This window comes from Achroia grisella, unplaced genomic scaffold (assembly GCF_030625045.1).
Source record: "Achroia grisella isolate CSIRO2021 unplaced genomic scaffold, CSIRO_AGI_Agris_v1 utg1063, whole genome shotgun sequence".
Taxonomy (NCBI): domain Eukaryota; kingdom Metazoa; phylum Arthropoda; class Insecta; order Lepidoptera; family Pyralidae; genus Achroia; species Achroia grisella.
The window spans coordinates 809,774-831,716 of record NW_026712567.1 but is presented as its reverse complement, the minus strand read 5'-3'; the positions used below and the strand labels follow the sequence as shown (position 1 = coordinate 831,716).

The window sequence follows — 21,943 nt, the reverse complement described above, 5'->3', positions numbered from 1 at the left end:
AAATACAGCTTGTTATGTGTGAATCGAACATGCGCCCGTGGGATTTTAGTATATTCACTAGAACTATGGTAATTTACTAATTGTAGAACTAATTTACTATTCAAAGTATTTACTAACATGTACATATACAGTTTAATTATGATACATTTACTGACTATAGAATGAATTTACTTGTATATAAAAAAATGTTATTGGTGTGCCCATTATTTTCTTTCACTATTTCTTTTGGTTACAAGATTTATATACAATTTTGTAGAAGACTATAAAGAATATTACAAAGTGGAAATATTTAATTTGTTGCTTGTACTGTAAACTCAAGAATAATTTAAAAAAATGTAATCTATTAATTAATTCACAATAAATAGAGATATCTGTCTCATATCGCCGGTAATATACTGATAACCGATACAGTACATAATATGAGCACTTGTATATAAACAACCTTGTAACTTCCTCAGTATATCGACTCATCAATATTAATTCAGCACTTAAAACAATAAACGGGCTGTCATTTTCAGATATTAGCATTTATAGACTGGAGTGAAAAGATTAGGGCACCGTTCCGTAAAATTATATTTCCGCCATCACAGCAGCCTAGAATCTCATAAGCCGAAGCAATTAAGAAGGAGCAATTTGCATTTCTAGAATATAATCGAATCCTAACGGCAAGAATGTTTTCAAGAGATACATCAATGAAGATAGAACGTGGGATCGTTTAAAATATAATTTAATCTAAATTATTCTATGATTAAATTGGAAAGCTAGTTATGCTTTCTCAGTCTATCTGTGTTTATATAATAACTGATTATCCCACATATTAATACTGAAATAACACGGAAGTTTGAATCTGTATTTAATTAACTTAATTTGTATAAAAAATATATATTTTTATATTTAAAACCTTACCGAATTTTAAAATAGCTTTAATGAAAGATATAAATTTATTACAAAGTATAAAGAAACTAGACGTACCTGCAACAATGGTTCTGGAACGGGAATTTGCCAGTTGAATTCAAATTTCTTCGTCATCTTGTAGAGTAGATATTAGTCTGCACCGCAAACCTTTTCCGCCTTTTCTCACAAGGTAGCCATTCTTCACTCAATCTGTAAAAAAGACAAGTACCTATTTAAAAAAATAGTTTTCACAATTGGAACACATGTAACAGAGAGTAATATATTTTGAAATTTTACGACTGCAAATCAATTAGTAAAGTAAAAATGCATATACGAAGTTACAATTACTACTGTACTAATAGCAACAGACCCTACTGTTGCGATAAACATCTCACGACATCGTTATAACATTCTTATAACCGCAAAAGCAATTTAATCAACTATTATTTCAGCGAAAGTACTGTAAATGTCCATGCCCCCAAAGTTTATTCAATCTTCTCTTACCGCATCTTAACAGTACCCAATTAGGCTTAAGATTGGGCGCGTCCCCTCCTATTAAGTATTGTCCTTATCTAGAGACCCGGACAAGGGTCATGGAGGTTGAACTCAGGGTCTTAGAGTAAGGACGCTACAGTTCCCACTTAAATTAGACTTACAAGTAATAAACTTGGATTTCTTGATTAATCGTCATGATATGTTCTAGGAAATTGTTGTATTTATTCAACGAAATATAAGTTTATTGTAGTCGTACTTACGAGTACAACAGTATATTTATTGTGTTAAGGTTATTTTATATATCACTAGGGACCAGCCATGGTTTCGCAGGCTTTTTAAATTATTTGACACAAAACCTAAAAAACATAGATAGGTGTTCGGTAGTTTAAGATTATCGCGACTTTATATTATAATATGTATCGATAGGTATGTAAATATATTTTACTTAATAACAGTTTGCTCTTGGTTCTACGTCACCTGATTGATAATAGTCGTAAGTTTTAATACAGCGACTCATAAACAGTGTTCATTATTATAAAATGTATCGACTTCTTGTTTAAGATACAGTAAGACATATTGGCAGGTTAACAAATACTAAGTAAGTCCTAAGTATAAATCCTATTATACATTTGAAATTAATTATAACAGTACTAGTAGTTATTATGGAATAAAATATGGTTAATACACAAAATAATTATTTTAGTATTTAGTTTCGAGTTTTCCGTAATCTAGTTAGATATAGTATGTTAAAAATCCATTTCTCTCGTTTACTACGTTCTTGACATAAAGATAGGATGATGCTAAATATATTAATACAACACATCACTGTTGATGTGACATATTTCTAAGAGACATGTACATGTTTAAGTAAGTAACCTCGTACGTTACGCTTTAAATTACGTGCCTACGAAATAAGATAAATTGTCAAGATTAATATAACGTTGTGTACAATTTAACCTCGCTATTATTATACAAAAAAGAATAATATATTTTTTGTATAATAATAGCGAAGTAGCGAATAAGTATACACTTCGTCTAATAATAAACAGTTATCGAATGCTGTAAAAATTGACATCAGAGATATATGAAGAACCACATCCACTTTCGTTTAGGAAAGCTTTAGTATGGTTCTATTGTACCTGTACCTAACCTGTAACGTTTGCTAGAGGACGATCATTTGAAACTACACTGTAAATGATCATTAGATTTTCTATCCAATTTGTGGCAAACATTTTCTGACTACGACGAGTAGCGTGATGATTACAATGTGGGAGTGACAAAAACAAACATTAGTTAGAAAGAACTATGAACAATATATGTAGGTATGTTAAAAGAAATAATAACAATATTTAACTTCCAATAAAATCCAAAGTACATTCTATTCAATGAAATTATAACATTTTTCTCTTTAAAATAGTTAATTCAAACGTCAGCTTTATGGAAATAAATGTTATGGAATGGTCCAAGGTTGAGAAATTATACGTATTCATCTATTGTAATGCAAGAAGGAATATCACAAGAATTCAGAAAAGAGAAAATACAACAAAGCGTAACCTTTTTATTGAATTTTTTTTCTACATAGTTATTTATTTTCTGTGGATACTGTACTATAATTATATAGACAATAAAATTATACAAAAAAATCACTAAAAATAATTAAAAAACACTTAAAAATTAAATTAGAATCACTACACTAAACAAAATCTATGAAAATATCAAACAGCATATTCCTGAGAGATTATCTCAAAAGAACTTTTCATAGATGTGTTCAGGAACAAAAAATATTAGAAGATATACTTATAATGTTTTTATAAGGATATAGGTATAGATCATATGTTATTGTTATATGTGTTACACCAAGTATTGCGATATATGTCGTTTTAAAAAGAACATCGAAGCAATATGTCGTGTTTTAAGAGGACTAGCTTAAGTAATTTTATATTAAATTGCAATTGATGGTCAAGTTCCGGACTCAACGAGTGGGAAGTTGCGGTCAGAAACTCGGTCATAGTAGGGATATCCATTAATGCTGAACACTGTTTCAATAGATAAGTTTCTTCTACACTATATATACAAGTAAGTATCTACATTTATATCTATGTACATACATTATGCACTACAATTACAACGAAAGGGTCACTAATAGTATGTAATATTATCTTATAGTTGCTAATTGCCTACACGGAATATGAGCGCTGTGACACTAACCTGTCACGGCATAAGTATAATTCAAATTCAAAATATCCTTATTCATGTAGGTCTATTATAGACTCTTATGATAATTGTATCGCTGGGCGATTCACACAACGCCATCTAGTCCTAAGCTAAGCTTGTGTTACGAGTACTAGACAACTGACAGATACGTTTAAATCAACTGTTTGAACCGTGCAAGGAATCGAACCCGCGACCATTGGAAGTAAAGCAATATGCTATGCTAGACTAAGGAAGCCGCAATGCCACTCAGGCTGAGGCCGATATGCCGAGTGTCGGCCATGTTACCAAACAATAATGTAAGTAACTATATATTATGTATTGTAGAGTATTATCATATAATGTAGTTAATAGATCCGCTTAAAAGCTGATGTATAGTATATACATACATAACAAATCCGATTCTGATAACATAATCAGGATCGGATTTAGCAACTCATGAGTACGGAGTTAGTAAATTGTATAAACTCGTCTAATACCTTCTTAGAATTCTTTGTTAATTGGATGTACAAACTGACAAATTGTTAAGTACACAGTTGAAATTTCGCGGACGTATCATGTATATTGCTAGTGATAATATAACTCGATGCCATATAACTTAAATAATACGAAGAATACCAACAATATCAATAGGAAAATTAGTACAGCGCGCGAAACAAGCTTACAAAACGAGTTACTTTTTTATATATATATATTTTTTTTTAATAACCCTGTACATTTGACACGGGCCCATCTAGTCCCAGAGTAACTTTTTTTAGTCTATAATGCCGACATATGGCGAAAATAAAGAAGAAATTTTTTAATATCTAAAAGTAAAATATTTTTAGAATAAATAGATATAATACTTATACATTTTTATATTAAATATAGAGTAACTCACTCACCCTAAATATAATGTTTTATACAATAGATACAACGTATATCTATCTAGTGGCGGAAACTTTCATGTGGCTATAAAACATGATTACTGACATCAGAGGCGCCTAGTATCTATCTACACATTTTTATTGTAATCTCTTGTAGATATATTTTGAATTATTATATGTAACTTATGTAGGTATGTTATCAATATATCTTGGAAAGGTGAAAAAAATTTTTACTTACAGAACAATTAAAAAATATTTTATAATTACTACTTAATAGATTTATATTATTTTGTTTAATTCCGCTACAATATTGTAGTGATTTGGGCTTTCGCAAAATAACACGTATCTGAATAAAATATAATTTTATAATTGTTATTACCGACGGCTTAGGCTTTGTACAAAGTCGTCTTGCTCTGGCTCTTAAAGTTTAGTAGCGAAGCGGTTTACTGTGTTTCTTGTGTTTAGGCTGAAGAGAGATATGAGAGATTACAACGTTCGGAGGTACGACACCTCAGACCTCCGAAATGACATTGCATGTATGTTGTGCTATTTGTTTACATGTGTATATAGGCGACGTTTGACAGTTACCATCAGCTGGGACGTATGCTAATTGTCATTCCAATATTATAAGAAACTAGCTGTTACCAGCGAGAAATAAATAAAATTTCTAAAATATAAGTAGATTATGTTACTTCTTTGAACATTAGGTATCTGTGAGTGAAAGACCCAACAAAATCGGTGCAACCGTTTCAGAGACAAGCAAGCAAGAATAAACAGACAGACAAATGCCAGCCCATGAGCATCCGTAACACCAAGGAATCGCAAGTACGTTACCGGCTTTTTAAGAAGGAATAAGCTCTTTTCTTGAAGGTTTCAATGTCGTATCGATTCGGAAATGCCATTGCTGGAAGGAGATTCCACAATGTAGTTGTGCTTGGCAAAAAGTTTCTAGAAAAACGCACTGTGGAGAACGCCGTGCATCCAGATGATCAGGATGACATTTCTTTTTCTGGTGGATGGGACGATGGTAAAATTCAGCAGCTGGTATTAATCCGAAAAATTCCTAAGAATTTTTTAAATTATTTTTTTTTATATTTAAGTACCATATATGCTTTCACATATACATTTAATGAATCTCTGTAAATTTGAATTTACAAACAGACACTTAAATTATTTATTTATTTATATAGATTGAGGTTTTCAACAACATTAACAATTACACTTCCAAAAACTAGTCATATTGTGGCGCGATGTACACGTGATTTAACAAGTACGTCATATCACAGATATAATTATTACAGTTACTACGTAATCGGCGAATTAATTACATACACCGTGTTCAAGTCTACTGATATAAAAGTCTGCAAAAAGGTGTGTAAATAATAACTGTTTTTGCTTTTTAACCGACGTCAGCGCAAGGTATAAAACATAATACTTATTTTTTTTATTTAACTGGAATGACAAAGAAACACGCTGTCTGATTTTATGTACTTTCCTGATGGGAAGTGGCAGCCGTCGCTTATAGACATGAACACGCACATCGAGTCGTCACGCAAAGCCATTCATCTCTTCAGGCATTGCCATTCCCGAAGACTAAGGGGACATCTTCTTGCTTACAAGTCCTGTAATTATATTGAAATATCTCATTCTTTCAGGTGGAAAACAATGGCTGCTATATCTCACTGTTGAAGCTGGAAAATATATTTTTTTTTCTACTTTTTTATTCAAATTCTACTGTGGGTTTTCATTTAATTGTCACGTGTTCAAAGCCCTAAACAAGTTACAATTAAACAAAATAAAGTTTTCATTTTTATTTTAATCGCCAACCGTTACGAAATAACTTTCATATACTTAAAATGGCAGCAGACCTAGCTTGTGTCGAGCAAGCTAGTTGCTGAAATAAAACTTCGAATGAATGGCAGCGCGGAAGCCTTCAGAAATTGCTTCGCTGTACAGTAAAATAGAAGCATTGTGAGAAAAGTTCTGGCTGCTCACCCGGCGTCTACACACAGAATCCTGTCACAAACGACCCATTGTTTATACAGTAAATGTTGTTTTAGAAACGTACTTGTATTAGTAATTTTAACTATTGACGAATAAAGAGGAGCGATAATTACTATACGAATAACGTGTCTGTGTATGTGTATATTTGTACGCTTGTCTGTGGGAACATAATTCCCAAAAGGATAAATTGATTTTAATGCGATACTTTTTAAAGTCGATGTGATAGTCTCAGCTATAAATATTGCAAATCGATATCGCTATTTTTAGGACGAAATTTACTTTAATTTTTAATTAATGTGTACTTGGAAAATACAAATATTCTAAAATTTGCAGAAACATCGTAAAATTGTATATAGTAGATACAGATTTGTAGAAGCTCGAAATACATATGATAAGGAGGGCAATTAGAATTTAACAATACTGAAGACCAGTAGAAAAAAAGAAAAGCCAATAGTTTTGCAACTATAAAATCTAATTATTTTATAAGCCATTTATTTTAATAATATAAAAAAAAATGGCCCAGTGATTCACTATCACACGATCCCGCCCACGTTTTATTTTAATTTGTATATACTTAATTTAATTATTCAGACTTCAGATGATAGTATTGTTGAAGTACAATGGGTATAATAATACAATTCTTAATTAATAGAACGTTTTCCCTGAAGCAATATTTGATACATTACTTGAATAAACATTTCGTGACAAACGACGAACGATACTCCCAGAACCTAACTGACATATAACTATATCGCGAAATAAAGATATCCCAAAGGGCAATCAACCTACGAACATATTTTCACTAGCTAACTTATTTTAAGATTGAATATTTAGAGTAAAAATATGTTACTTTTTTTCAATACGATCCAGATAACAATGACATCGTCCCAAGAATCATCATTCATTTCATCATTTAATGAGGTCGAATTCTCGAATAAAAACAATAATATATACGCTTTCAGCATATTCCGCCATCATTACCATAACATGTCAACAAATAAATTTGTTCTATAACAGTTTGATTGAAATCTCATATTGTTACGTTTTGCCTAACAATATGAAATTTCTTAGAAAAGCCATCAACGAGGACTTGTTCCAGTAAATAACTTTTCAATAACATTATTTCCCAAATACCTTTTTAAAGAGCAGATATTACAAAAACATCAAAGCCTAAGATGTTATCACCTTTTCGTAAGGCTTTTACATAAACGCAATTTTTTTAAATGAATACACCAAAACACCTCTATGTATTACAAAGAGCAGCGAAATCTCATTTGTACAATGGCATTAAGAAACCTGCGAGGGTGGGCAGTAATGCGATTACAGAGAGCTATGGAGGTCGTCCACGTGGACCCGAGGCAACTTCTTAATAAAATGTATTAATGTTATTTACTGATAAATTTGCTATGAAAAATTAATTACCGAAGACCTGAAATTTAATAACGCGGAGGTCACCACATGGAGCGACGACCTCAAATATATTGCAGAGATGTACCTAGATAAATAGTCTATAGAGGCTAGATAAGTGACAAACTAATCAATGGTACTTGTTGGTATATGAGATCAAACGAGATAGCAATGTTTGCCGTCTTCTACTTTCGATGTGAATACGGTGCTGTGTTACAGTAGTAAGATTATTTTGCTAATTATCTAAAAGGATCTATTAATGATTTGTCACAATTCCGCTGACCGACGCGCTAGAACGCACGTATGTGCTCGCTAGTCCCGCCGCCGTCTCGCTGTTCTCTGCTCCCTCGAGCAAACCACCGCGCGCGCGCACGTAGCGCAGTTACGTTCGCGCGTTCTTATTCATATACTTCGCCGCGTGTTAGGGGCACTCGGTGCACCTAGCGTGGCCCGGGGCCTCCGTGTCCCGCGCCGACCGCGGCCGACCGCGCTCTCGGCATCCGTTCCGACACAGTGCTACCGGACTTTCCGCGTGTGTAGTGTTGTGTTGTGAGGACTGAAGGAGAAACTCTCTTCGTTCAAGTGAAGTGAAGTGTTGTGTGTGGACGCTCAGTGGCATGGACTGTCGTGAGTTAGGGAGGTGCGTCACGCCTATTGCGCGACGCGCCGATCCGAGCCGCCGCCGACGCCACCAAGTAGGTTCGCTTAGGTATACATTTTTCACTCAATAAGATTAGTGATCTTACATATAGGGTCACATATCAATAGGCACTTCCTTATCTTAAGTACTGACTTACCCTATTGTTTCATTGTATTGTATTGTTATTGTGTTGTATTGTTATTGTATTGTTTTATATTACTATTTCTACTCTTATTCTATTCTTTTGAACAGTGGTAATTAACATTACCACTGTTCAAAAAAAATGTCCTTATCAGAGGCCGATATGCCTCTGTTCTTCCAGTTCCTGGAAAAAAAGTGTCCCGGCATCTTAAATGCTTTTATAGCATTCAAAGCCGCCAAGCCTGTCCACTTAGTGTACAGCTCGCCCCCCGCGTCCCCAATGATGACTCACACTGACGAACCGAACACTGACACTGACGAATTCGAGGACGACTCGCAACGGCTCCCGCCGCTTCCCCCGACCCAAGCCGACCAGGCCGAACCCGCCTAGCAGGACGACTGTCGCGGAGCTTGACGCTCCTAGTATGGAGCTCGACGCCATCCGCGACGGCGACGTCCCCTCGCCCATCCCCCCGGTCTCCTCAGACGAGGACGATTTTATTCTTGTTGGCAACAAGCGTGCCAAGAAGACCCAGGGCTCCCAGCCAGCCAAAACAAAGCGTGCCCATGACGGCACCGCTAAAACCGCCCCCGGTCCGAGTGCACGCAAGTCGCACCCCGAGACCAAAGCCCCGCCCCCGTCATCATCCAGGACAAAAGTGCCTGGAACACCGTATCCAATATGCTTAAAAACAAGCATATCAATTTCAGCCATGCTAAGGCTACCTCAATAGGGATCAAAGTATCAGTCCCATCATCTGACGACCATGTCGTCTCACCACCTTCCTGCGGGAGAAAAACATAGGTTATCACACCTATGCTCTCGATTTGTAATACGCGGTTTACCCAAGGAGCTCTCAACAGACTCCATCCTTGATTCAGTCCCAAATTACCCAGCGCACGAGGTACATCGTATGTACCAGTCGCGCTCACGCAACAAGGCCGCTATCGACCTTGTTCTAGTCGTATTAGAATTATCCCCAGAAGGCAAATCGATCTTTGATATAAAGAGCGTTTGCCAACTATCCTCGCTCTCCGTAGAGGCGCCTCGCAAGCGTACCTACCCCGGACAATGCCACCGTTGTCAGAACTACGGGCACTCTGCCCGTAATTGTTTCGCTCGCCCACGGTGCGTCAAGTGCCTAGGCGATCACGCCACCGCAGATTGCGGCCGTAGGCCCAACACCCCCACGCCCCCAGTTGCACCCTCTGCCTCACAGAGGGTCACACCGCGAATTACCGCGGTTGTTCACGCGCCCCACGTCCCGCCAAAAAGAAGGCCACCCACACCCAGGGCAACCGTGCTCCGGCACGTGCCCCCGCCAAGGCTCAAACACAACCCGAGCCGCTCGTACCCGCCCCTCTGCCTGCTAACAATGCCTGGATTAAACCCCCGGCAATTGTAAGCAAACCCGCCCGCCCAGAAAGCCCCGCCCGCCCAGTCGGCCCCGCCCGCCCAATCGGCCCCGCCCATGCCCATACACAAACCCGTCCCCAAAACACTTACTTCGCATTGGTCGCTCGCTTAGCCAGCACCATCGACCCTAACGAGATTGCCCTTCTGGCCTCCAAGCTCCGCCTGTATAAGGAGTCGCCCCAAAATAGGCTCGCAGCCGTCTGCGAGCACATCGGCGTACTTACCGCCATCCTCAATTTTAACCTGTAATTATGGGTACTCGAGCTCAGAGAGAAAAGCCTCGGTCCGTTCGAATAGCGTTTTTTAACGCGTTCGGATTAAAAAAACAAAAGGAGGAAATCGCCTCCTTTCTCACTGACCACCAAGTCGATATTCTCCTCGTGCTGGAGACCCTACTGAAACGTTCAGTCCGCGATCCTAGAATCGCCAATTACAACTTAGTTAGGCAAGAGGCGGCAAAATAATAAACGGTCCCTACATTGTATACCGCTACAAACACCGCCTCTCACTCATATGGAGGCCTCCGTCTGTCTTCTCGGCATGACCGGCCACCGACCGCTCGCCGTGGCATCCGTATATCAGCCTCCCGGCAAACTACTGCTGGAAAGCGACCTACGCGCCCTCCTAGATATCAACAGCGCTACCATTCTGGCTGGCGATTTGAATTGTAAACACACCCGCTGGAACTGCCACGTGTCCACGACAAACGGCCACAAACTAGACAGACTAGCCGACTCGCTCGAATTCGAGATAATCGCCCCGCTCCGCCCTACTCATTATCCCCATAACGTGAACCACCGACCCGACATACTGGACATGGCACTGCTGAGGAACGTAACCCTACGGGTGAGCTCCCCAGAAGTCCATGCCGAGCTTAACTCGGACCATCGACCGGTAACCCTCCTTCTGGGCCCTCCGCCCGACACGCCACTACCAACCAAAACAATAACAGACTGGCAACGACTCGAGAAATCTCTCGAATCGACCGACACACCGATACTAAACCGTATTCCCGACGTCATAGAGTCCACCGAGGACACTCTCATTGCGATCGACTCGCTTACTAACCACCTGCAGTCGGCAGTCAAGGACTGCTCCAGGGAGGTACCGGCGACGGACGACCGTCGCTGGCAGCTCCCCGATGACCGAACCGAACCGGGTGCGCCTGCGAACAGCGTAGCGTTAAGGAGCGCATCGCGCAGATCCGGGACGGCCGGTGGGGCAAGCTCCTAGAAGAGATAACGCCATGCCACACCGCGTACTGGCGCATAGCGAAATCTCTCAAAACCGACCAACAGACAAACGACATGCCCCCGCTAGTCCGACCCGACAACACTATAGCCTTCTTCGACGAAGACAAGGCTGAGTGTCTAGCGTCCAACTTAGAAGCCCAATGCTCCCCCAGCACGCTCCCAGTCGAGGCAGGTCATCTCGAGAAGATAGACACCGAAGTCGAACGCATCGCGTCCACCCCGCCCACCGAATCCCTCTCACCAGTCACGCTTGATGAGGTCAAAACGCTAGTTAAACAACTACCTATCAAAAAATCACAGACGGCATATCGAATAGATTAGTCAAAAGTCTGCCATCCCAACTTTTGTTATTACTCGTCGCTATTTTTAACGCGGCGCTGTCCAACGCTATATTTCCAGACAGCTGGAAAGAAGCCGTGGTCATTGGCATCCCCAAGCCCGGTAAAAATAAATCCGACCCGTCCAGTTATCGTCCTATCAGCCTCCTCAAGGCTATAGGCAAGCTGTACGAGCGAATCCTCCTCGCCCGCCTAAAGGAGTTTATATACTCCAAAGGCCTGCTCATCAATGAGCAGTTTGGCTTCCGAGCCAAACACTCATGCGTCCATCAAGTGCACCGCATCACGGAGCACATTCACAAAAACACTCTGTACTTCGCCACCAAGTCCCCCAAAGGCGGTACAGGCGTCCTATTTTTCGATGTGGCTAAGGCTTTCGAAAAGTCTGGCACAACGGCTTGATTTACAAGTTCATCAGTTAGGTGTCCCCGACAGGCGAAATTGTACGAGTTTCCTGTCGAATCGCTCTTATCGCTACCGTATTTACGAGCCGGCGTTCAGGGCTGATGCTCTACTCGTTGTACACCAACGACATCCCTAAATTCTCCGACTTAAAAGTCGAAATATCGCTGTTTGCTGATGACACGGCTCTCTTTACATCCGCCAAGTCCCGTGCGACAATAGCCAGACGGCTTCAGAAAGCCGTAACGATACTGGGCGAATGGTTCCGTCGGTGGCGCATAGAAGTCAATCCCGAAAAAAGTGCAGCAGTACTTAGCAGGAATCAATGAAATCGAACTATAGTTTTCGAAAACGAAATATGGCGTCAATAGGTGTTTCGTCCTCACATCAATTTTGTTTATACAAGATCCGTCCCATCATAAATTCCCGTCATATAATCAATTCATTCAGAATAATAGTTTCTTAATCTGCCCTCCATCAAGCAGTTTATGAAGGAAGCGTCTCGACGCGTCGACTCTGCCCAATCCCCCCCCCAAACCCGCGTATCGGCAGTGCGGTCGACTACGCACCGAGGAGTACATACGCGACAACGTCGCCCGATTGTCATTGACCCCGACGACCCCATAACGGCAGGTAATCTCCCTACGGGCCCACCCGTTCCACCCCGACCACACTTTTACACACACACACGACACCGTCCTCGCCGGCGAAGACGACGACCTCAAACACACAATATCGCGCATTCAACCGGGCGCCTGCGCGCGCCCGGGCGCTCCACACCGGCGCCCCCGGGCGCCCCTATCGATCCCCCGTAATTCAAACGGGGATCGAAATATTAAAATCCGTCGGGCATTCAGCCGCTCCATAAGTCCTTCCGCGGGTTTGGAGTGCCATCTGCACTCGCCCCATAACGTCCGGTGAAGCTGTATTAAGTAGTCCGAAAAAAAAAAAAAAAAAAAATAATGATTTGTCAGAGTATACAAAAATGAATGGCGCAGAAATGGCCATCAAATATTAATTGGTTAGTAAGTTTTCGCAATTAATAAGGATTTCTATCATTGTTTACAAGTGTTTTAATTACTGAGACCTTGGATGAGATTATTGTTGAAGTACAATAGAAATAATAGAGCGATTCTTTACAATAGAACGTTTATTCTGAAGGAACAAAATAATTACTGTTATTATGGATACTAAGGTTCACATAAAACTATTCAGTAGAGTAACTGGTAACTTAGTATTCTCTAAAGATAATTTTAAACAGTATCTATCTACTTAAATCTTACATATATTTAAGAATTATTTTATGTAAATATTCATTTAAACTTTAGATGTAACAGGAGAAAATCTTGACTAAATAATGTATATATTTTGACGGTAATTTACACTTTGAAGACTGTACATTATATGGTAGGGTAATGACCCTAACACAGCCATCAACGCTTCATTACTGGCTCCCCTTGTCCGTCACTAGATACCTCCAAACATTTCAACCTTTGAACACAAAGGGCTGTTACTCTGAAGTGGCGAAATTAGTCTGAATATTTTTAGCGCTGAACCTCCATTTTCTGGCACGATAAGGCACACTGTTCATTGCCCGACAGAATTTATAGTTCCATCCTATTGCCTACTTACTGTCAAGAAAGTAGTTACATTGGTGTAAGGTGCTGAATATTGTTTATAACTCATAAATTGTCATTATAATTTTCAAATAATAGTTTCTAAGTACGTGATTATTACATTTTTATACGATATTATTAGCTATATAAAATTAAGTAGGTATAACAAAGTAAACGCAAGCATACTTGTAATTAAAATGATATTCCATAATCATTCCGAATATAATACTAATGATTCCTAAACATTAAAAATAAACTATGTGCACTATACCTCGCATCATAACCTCTATACAACACAGAATATTTTGAGATTTCATATTATATATTATAGTAAGCCTAATTTTATATAATAGAAAACGTTGGTAATCATGTTGTGCCATCCAATATAATGTAATCATATCACTGGTTAAATTTAAATTCACATAGCACCATCTAGTCCCAAGCTAAGCAAAGAATTTATATTGGGTACTAGACAACTTAATTTAAAATATTTCAGAGATGCTTCTATATTTGGTAGAGTTACGTTCGTTACGCTATTAAAATGAAAATGAAATTTTAGAGTTCTACTTCTGGTGAACAAGTGCATTTTTTTTAATATAATACTGTATTACACTGACCTAATCCTCAATATCCTACAGAACGCGACTTTCATGTTCCATACTGTACGACACGGCTAATTTTCCCCATTGTTCTACACACAAACAACAGGTCAAGTACCTGAAAATATTAAACTCGTGTTTATATTAGTATTAAGTTTCAGTAATAAAATGCCGATATGTAATATAATTTGTTTGTATGTTGTGTTTGCTAGCAATTAAATATAATACGGGTACTATACTGTCTAACAACTGGGAAGGGAATCTTCGTTTACCTTATTTCGAACTAATCTCTATTGTAAACACAAATATTAAAAACGAACGTAACTATCTTTTTTCCTATTGGTATCCTCATCTAACTTTACGGTCTGGAATTATTAGAAAAATAAAACTATGATATCTATTTTAAAATATCATCTATAAAGTTGGGACTATAGGATTAAGTTACGGGATTAACATTAATCATAATTTAGTAATTCCCTTATAAATACGTTAACTTCATTCAGAGATCACAATTTAATTAAACTTTCTAATTGGGGTTTATTTTCTAGAAGGTTGAGAGCAACATTTTAATTAGTTGAGAAAAGTTTTAGTTTTTGATTATTAACTAAATCATCAAGGATTAGGGATGTTCACATGCAGTTAAATTATTAAATATAGAAACCGCAGTTCATGGGAAGAGGAATGTGTACCTAGATGACCAGTTGTAACTTCTATTTGATAACCTTCAGATGGTCAGTCTAAACATCAACAAACCACGAAATTTATCTAAAGCAGTACCAACCAATATTGCAAAAGAACATAATCACTCAATTATAACAAACTATATGTTATATTTAATATTAAAATAAAATTCATTCAATTGTATATTTCTTGCTTAAGTTACACAATGTTTACAGTAGTACAGAGTGAATATCAATGATTCGTATTTGCAATGCATATCTAGAGTTAATTCCAATTTTTTTATTAATATGTACTTTATGGTAAAAAATATAAGTGTATAAATTAATGGTTGGCAATTAATATCGATAACGTTTTAATTAATTAGATATAGTTTGTTGTAGTTGTTATTAAAAGTATTATAACAAGCAGACCACAGATTATGAACATGTCAAGGGTCGGAGTAGTGCGATCGATAGTAGCGCCCCACCATGGCTCGTTATGCCAACTGAAGGCATCGAAATGGACTTCGTTCAGATGTAGAACTACATATATTACTTGTATATTGATGATTCTTAAATTGTACTAATGTACGAAAGAAATGTAACAAAATAGACTAATAATGGTTTTTTCCCTGTAAACAGATTCTTTTCAAATTCACACTAATATTATAAATAAAACAGAATTAAAGACTGTTTGTCTATTTGTCTGTTTGATATCTTTTCATGACTAAACTTTGAACGGATAATGAAATTTCGAGAACACACATATGCCAACTTTTAACTCATAACCAGCAGGCAAAGTCCAGTTAAGGATACATAACGCTAGTATTTAAGCCACAGCCATTCAGCCTATGTTTGTTTAAAGTCTCAAAACGCATTAAGACCCAACTCCGGTAATATTGGCATCATAATTTCCAATAAATACCCAATAGGTATTGGTAGTTTAATTAAGTTACTGCAATAAACTCAATTTAATGACTGAAGAGACATACCGTCACGACTATTATCGTGGATGGGGTAGTCAGAAGCATTAGCTTCTTATTTTCCGTCAATGGTCGAAGTAATGGTGCAACGGTAACGCAATACTTGAAATGTTCATATTTCGCCGTGTACTTGTATATTTAAATCCAACGTGACAAGGGATTCTAGAGATTTCCAATAGATACCCGATAGGTATTGACAGGTTAATTAACTTACTGCAATAAACTCTATTTGATGATCTAGTAATAAAGATTTGGATTATAGATTTCAGACATGTCCGTTTAGGTCTGACTCGTAACTAATAATTGAAATAGCAAAGGGAGAAATTTAGGTAATAATTTTAAAGTCAGGCTAAGGTTCATTTTCACAAGCTGCTGCTTGGCAGATAAATTTCAAATATAATGAAAGCGTAACCAAGCCGTGTCTGTACATTAGATTTGTATTTTCAATAAAACAATTAGTAGATACACGTTGCACTTATATTACCTTAATTTCTTTAGTACTTTGTCCATGCTTCTGCACGCTAACCTCAGTAACCGTTTAACAGATTTATATTTTGAATAATTTATTGTAACAAAATTCCGGTAACAACTAGTGTTTCCTTTTTTTTCCAAACTTATAAGTATTGATAATCCATATACTACACATACAAAGTCGAGGCACAGCTAGTCAGATAAAAGTAAATGCCTGATCATTCGATATGTCCGTTATGGTCGCCTTATATTTCCGATAAGAGTAGGATGGTTCCTGCCGACGACGCGCAACGCATCGATCAGACGCACCAATCAAATAGCGTCGTCGGCACAGGCCATCCGGACTGAACCTGATAATGTGAGCCCACTGTCAGAACTCTAGATTATTAATAGACCATAAACTTTTGTGAGTGGTCAAACGTGATTTGTTGAATCGGCATTTGCTGAATCTAGATAACGGATATAGTAATAATCTCAGGACGATTCACACAGCTCCATCTAATGGTACTACTAGACAACTGATACAAATACATAGATATATAGATATTATACATAGAAAACATCCAGACCGATACAAACAATCACACTTCTGAATACAAATGTATTTGCCGTGCGAGGAATCGAACGCGCGACCATCGGAAGTAAGGCGGTATGCTAAACTTCTAGATCACCAAGGCCTGAAGAAATTATCTGTATTGAGAATTATTTGAGAAAATGTACTGGTACTAGTCCGACTTAGATGAAATATCCTAATATAAGATCTGGAGCACAAAAAAAACAGCGATAACATATAGGCATGTCAAGTATCAAGTGTTTCGTTCACCATGACGTAGACAGTTCATAGCTTCTGACTACCCCGTCTGGGATTACTGGGGGAAGGGATAAACATAAAGTATCATTTCGCTGGTTAGTGAGCAACAGATAGAAGACACTTAAAAGTGTTCTTAATAGAATGCATAAACTTTCTTAAATAAATGCCCACGCAGAAACTTGAAAGTGCTTTTGATGTCCTCGGAAACGAAGATATGAGTACAGGACTATGTAAATTATTTATACAAGTCATATGACTCTCTCAAATAAGCCCACGCAAAAATGGCCGCGGAAGCACCTAGTTAGTAGGTAGGTGGTGTCTTTATTATAAATATTTAATATTGAAAATTACTACACGCCGTTCCACCGTTTGTAAAATCTTAGTACAAAGTATTGAGCCGTCATTCTCATCCATAACCCGTGTTTTCAATATGTATCTACAAGGACTAAATTAAACAGTTTTACAACATAGTATAAAATAAAGTCGCTGTCTCTGTCTGTCCATCCCTATGTATCTATGTACCTATGTATCTAAATCTTTAAAAATACGCAACAATTTTAAAGTAGTTTTTTTTAAATAGATAGAGTGACTCTAGAGGAAGGTTTATTTATATCATTTTAAATTCATATAATATGTACTCCCGTGCGGGTAGCTAGTTACATGGTATAAAAGAAGTCGCTGTCGCTGTCTGTCCCTATGTATCCTGAAATCTTTAAAACAACCCAACGAATTTTGAAGATGATTTTTTTTAATAGTGTTTCTAGAGTAAGGTTTATATGTACAACACATGTACACCCGGGCGAAGCCGGAGCGAGTAGCTAGTTATTTATTATCTATACCTTATAACTTAACTAACCATTTTATTTCTTGGCCGTAGTCCTGACGAAAATGGCGGTCAGTGCATACGAAGTCGAAACCGCGGTAAGATTCGTGAAGCGGCTGATAGCCAATACCTGCCTGACTAATGTGCCTTTTGTCTGAAGACAGTTTCGAACCTCAGGTCAAGTAATCGTAATTGCTTAATTGTAGGAATAGAGCAGAGGATCGGTCATATTTGTTTTTACATAGATATTTTCATAATCTTTAATAGGCTTGGTTCCTAAGAAAAATATATTTTTGTTATCGGTTCAAAGAAATCTTATAAGTTAATCCTCCAACAAGATAATTTATACATGTTGAAATAACAAACTCTGAGTTATCTGTTGTTGACTTAAATTCTTATTCACGAAATCAAACAAATCGCAACGAAATAAGATCGTAGAGAGATAATAAAAGTATTTACGGTTTAAAAAAACTAAATACTTTAAAAAACCTAATAGATATTTGTCATATTTATGAATAAGTGAGTAGCATACAACACTACATGTAAATGTTGATTTGAGGGATTTATGTACATATATAATTATTAATATAGATATGTATTAGATTAGATTAGATTATATAATAAACATATATATGAGTCTGTTCCATAAAAAAAAAAATATACGTATTGATGACAAAATTAAATACATTTTGTTGACATATTCAATATATATTCAATATCATTATGTATATACACATATAGATCTCAATATATATATATATAATATTGTTACCCAATATACGCTTTCAATGCGTCTGGTAGGATGATAGAACCAACAAAACTGTCTGGCAATTAAGCAAACACAGTATTATAGTTCTGTGAATATAATATATATAAAATTCAGCTTTCATAAAATAACGTAAGTATATTTATAAAATAATATAGTTTAGGGTTGTCTGGTGGGTTGGCTGGGGGGTTGGAACCATACTAAGTGTCTTGGTGTCTGGCAATAAGCAGCGCAAGTTTTAATACTGTTACGAACAATATATGAAAAAATTGATTATCATAATTTAACGAATTTCATACGAAATTTTTAGACCTTCGTTACCTTTTACCTGCCAAAGAAACCACGATCCAGGTTTCATGTGTGGGGATCGTTCTTCCATCGTAGGGGACACACATACAAGAACTTTCACATTTACTAATAAGACGAATATCTGGCCGTCGTTGGTTGTTGCTCTATAAGCACATCACCTCAGTATAACTGCACTTATTTGACAAAATATGATTTATTGCAGTATTTGAAATTACGAGTAACTGGACAAGGTTGCATGAAAAAGTAAAAAATTTGGGTAAAATCTCCATATAAAAACATATTGACAGATTGACATAAAGGGATGCAAACGTGGTGTGGGAGAACGAATTTGTATTTTTTTCTTCATAACAACTCTTGTGCAAAGCCGGGGCTTCTACTTAGTAGGATATAATAATGTTACTAACACATACAAATTTTAAGCATCTCGATATATTGCACACATGTATGAACCTGTAAAATGTTATCTTTACAACCAGCCTGTGTTAAATATAGCAACAGTCAACAGAAAATTATCAAGTTGAGTGTCAAGGTCGCTATTATTTATTTATTTTATTCAAATACAGCGATAACCATATTTTGTTTGTATTGTCTCGCAAACCCACATAAGATGTTTGTCTCCATGCACGTATTAAGTATGGTATATTCTGTGCTGCAAACTGGTGGATTATGTTATTATTTATGTGTATATAATATACACATATTATAAAACAAACTTGCCCGTCTCGTCTGTTCGCCATAATCTCAAATACTATTGAAAACAGATTTTCATGCAGTTTTCATATATCAACAGAGTGATTTCTGAAGGTTTAGGTGTGTGATGTTGTGAAGAATTTAACGAAATGATCATAAGAGTATGAGATAACAACCTATATTGTATTTATGACTGATATATTAATCTATAGTGAAATATTATACGTATTTTAGACCTATTTTAATTTTATAAAGTAATATTTTATCAAATTTAATATTACTCCACGAGACTAAAGGTCATGAGATGAGATAAACGAGAGGCCATTTATAAAACAGTAGTATTTTATGAATACTCTATTATTTATGTCAAAATTAGTATTTTACCGACAGGTTTTAATCATTTAAGTTGCATCCAATTCCTTTACTTTAATCTATACTTAATATCTATAATTAATATTTTAAAATAATTATATGTAGGTGAGTGTATGAGTAGAGAATACATACGCTTTTTAGTAGCAATTATTCGCTAAATTAGAGGATGGCGTTTGCTGTATTTTTTTTTATATTTATGTGAAATGAAAAAAAATCTTAAATGTGTTAAATTGGTTACTACTACTACTACTCTGTTAAATTGGCAAAGATATGTAAATGTGTGTATATATAATAAAAATCATGGAATCGGGAACATATTTTTTTAAAGGCAATGGAAAGGTGCTAAGTCATTTCGTAATGTTTCTAACAAGAAGCTGCAATCATGTTATAATCATATAACGAATTAGCGTATCAAAATAGTGGCTTTATAATATATATGTATATATTTATTATTAAATAGTTCAAACACCTAAAAGTAAAATAAGCTGGTATATTAAGTAGATTGTTTACGAACTAGATTTTTTGAAATGAAACTAGATTAGTAGTTCAATTATGAAATAAATAAATTCAAGATCATGCTTTGTTTATAAAGATTGCTTGTAAGGAAAGTAAACAAGCTCTCTGGGAAGTAGGATTAGGTATGTCTTAAAATATGATTTACAAAATAACGTATAGATTATACAGTGACGTCCTTGTAATAGATATTCTTGCTCAGATATTTCTAATTATGATTGCCATGGTATGGTTACCAGCCAACGGAAATGAAGAATATGATACAATATTATTTTGTAAGTACGTCTAAACGTGACAAACATGTCAAACGTATATATTATCACATAAATTTATAATTAGTTAATGAATAAAAATAAACTTTATTAGGTTTTATGTACCTACGTAGTTCAATCATTACCAGGAAATCGCATGACCGTTTCTCCTAGTAGATATTAATATAATATTTTATACTTAGTTTAAAACTTTATACACAGAAATTCGATGTTGTAATATTATACCTACTTCGCTACAACTCGTATAGATAAATAATTAGTCATTAATAACACGTATTTTAGTATTATACGCAATAGTGTTATGCGAAGTCAGCAAAAAATAATGATTATGATGATTATTTTAATCAAAAGAAATTTGGTATCAGTTTCATATAACTACCTCAGGATTATTAAAAATAAACTAACATAGAAAGTCAAAGGTATGTTTATATATAATTAATTCCACGGCTTTCTTTCGACAATCGCGTATTGGGTTCCTCTGACAATGCAAACATTTGTATTAATTAGTATGATTGTTTATATCAGTTTGGGTGTTTTCTATGCATTTAATATTATGTATATATCTATACCTATAAATAAAATTGGAGTGTCTGTTTGTAATATTGAAATAACCGTTTTTTACTACATGCATATGAATATAAGTAGGGTACATACACCAAAATAACAATTTTTGTCTGTTTGTTCTGGCTAATCTCTGAAATGGCTGGGCCGATTTTGACGGGAATTTTGGCAGGTAGCTGATGTAATAAGAAGTAACTTAGGCTACTTTTATTTAAAAAAAAAATAAAGTTAAATTCCACGCGGATGAAGACGTGGGAATAGCTAGTTTACAATAAAATGTAATTATATATTTCTATCAGTAGTCCCATAGTCTTACAAACTCTACTTACCGTGGGACTTAGTATTATTATCAATAAATAATATGTATACACAACTACGATGAATCATATTAAGTATTTGTGAGATAGTTTACTAAACACAAATACTCGTA

General features: G+C 36.3%; 1 protein-coding gene across 2 annotated transcripts in view; it reads right to left on the bottom strand.

Moving 5' to 3' along the window:
* The window catches only part of LOC131841245 (1-phosphatidylinositol 4,5-bisphosphate phosphodiesterase), an 83,296-nt gene that overhangs the window by 48,969 nt on the left and 12,384 nt on the right, over window positions 1-21,943 (bottom strand). For both annotated transcript variants that reach the window (XM_059189535.1, XM_059189527.1), the window contains exon 2: window positions 973-1,104. In XM_059189535.1, coding sequence (XP_059045518.1) covers window positions 973-1,029 — 57 coding nt within the window. In that variant the 5' untranslated portion in view covers window positions 1,030-1,104. The remainder of the gene's footprint in view (window positions 1-972; window positions 1,105-21,943) is intronic.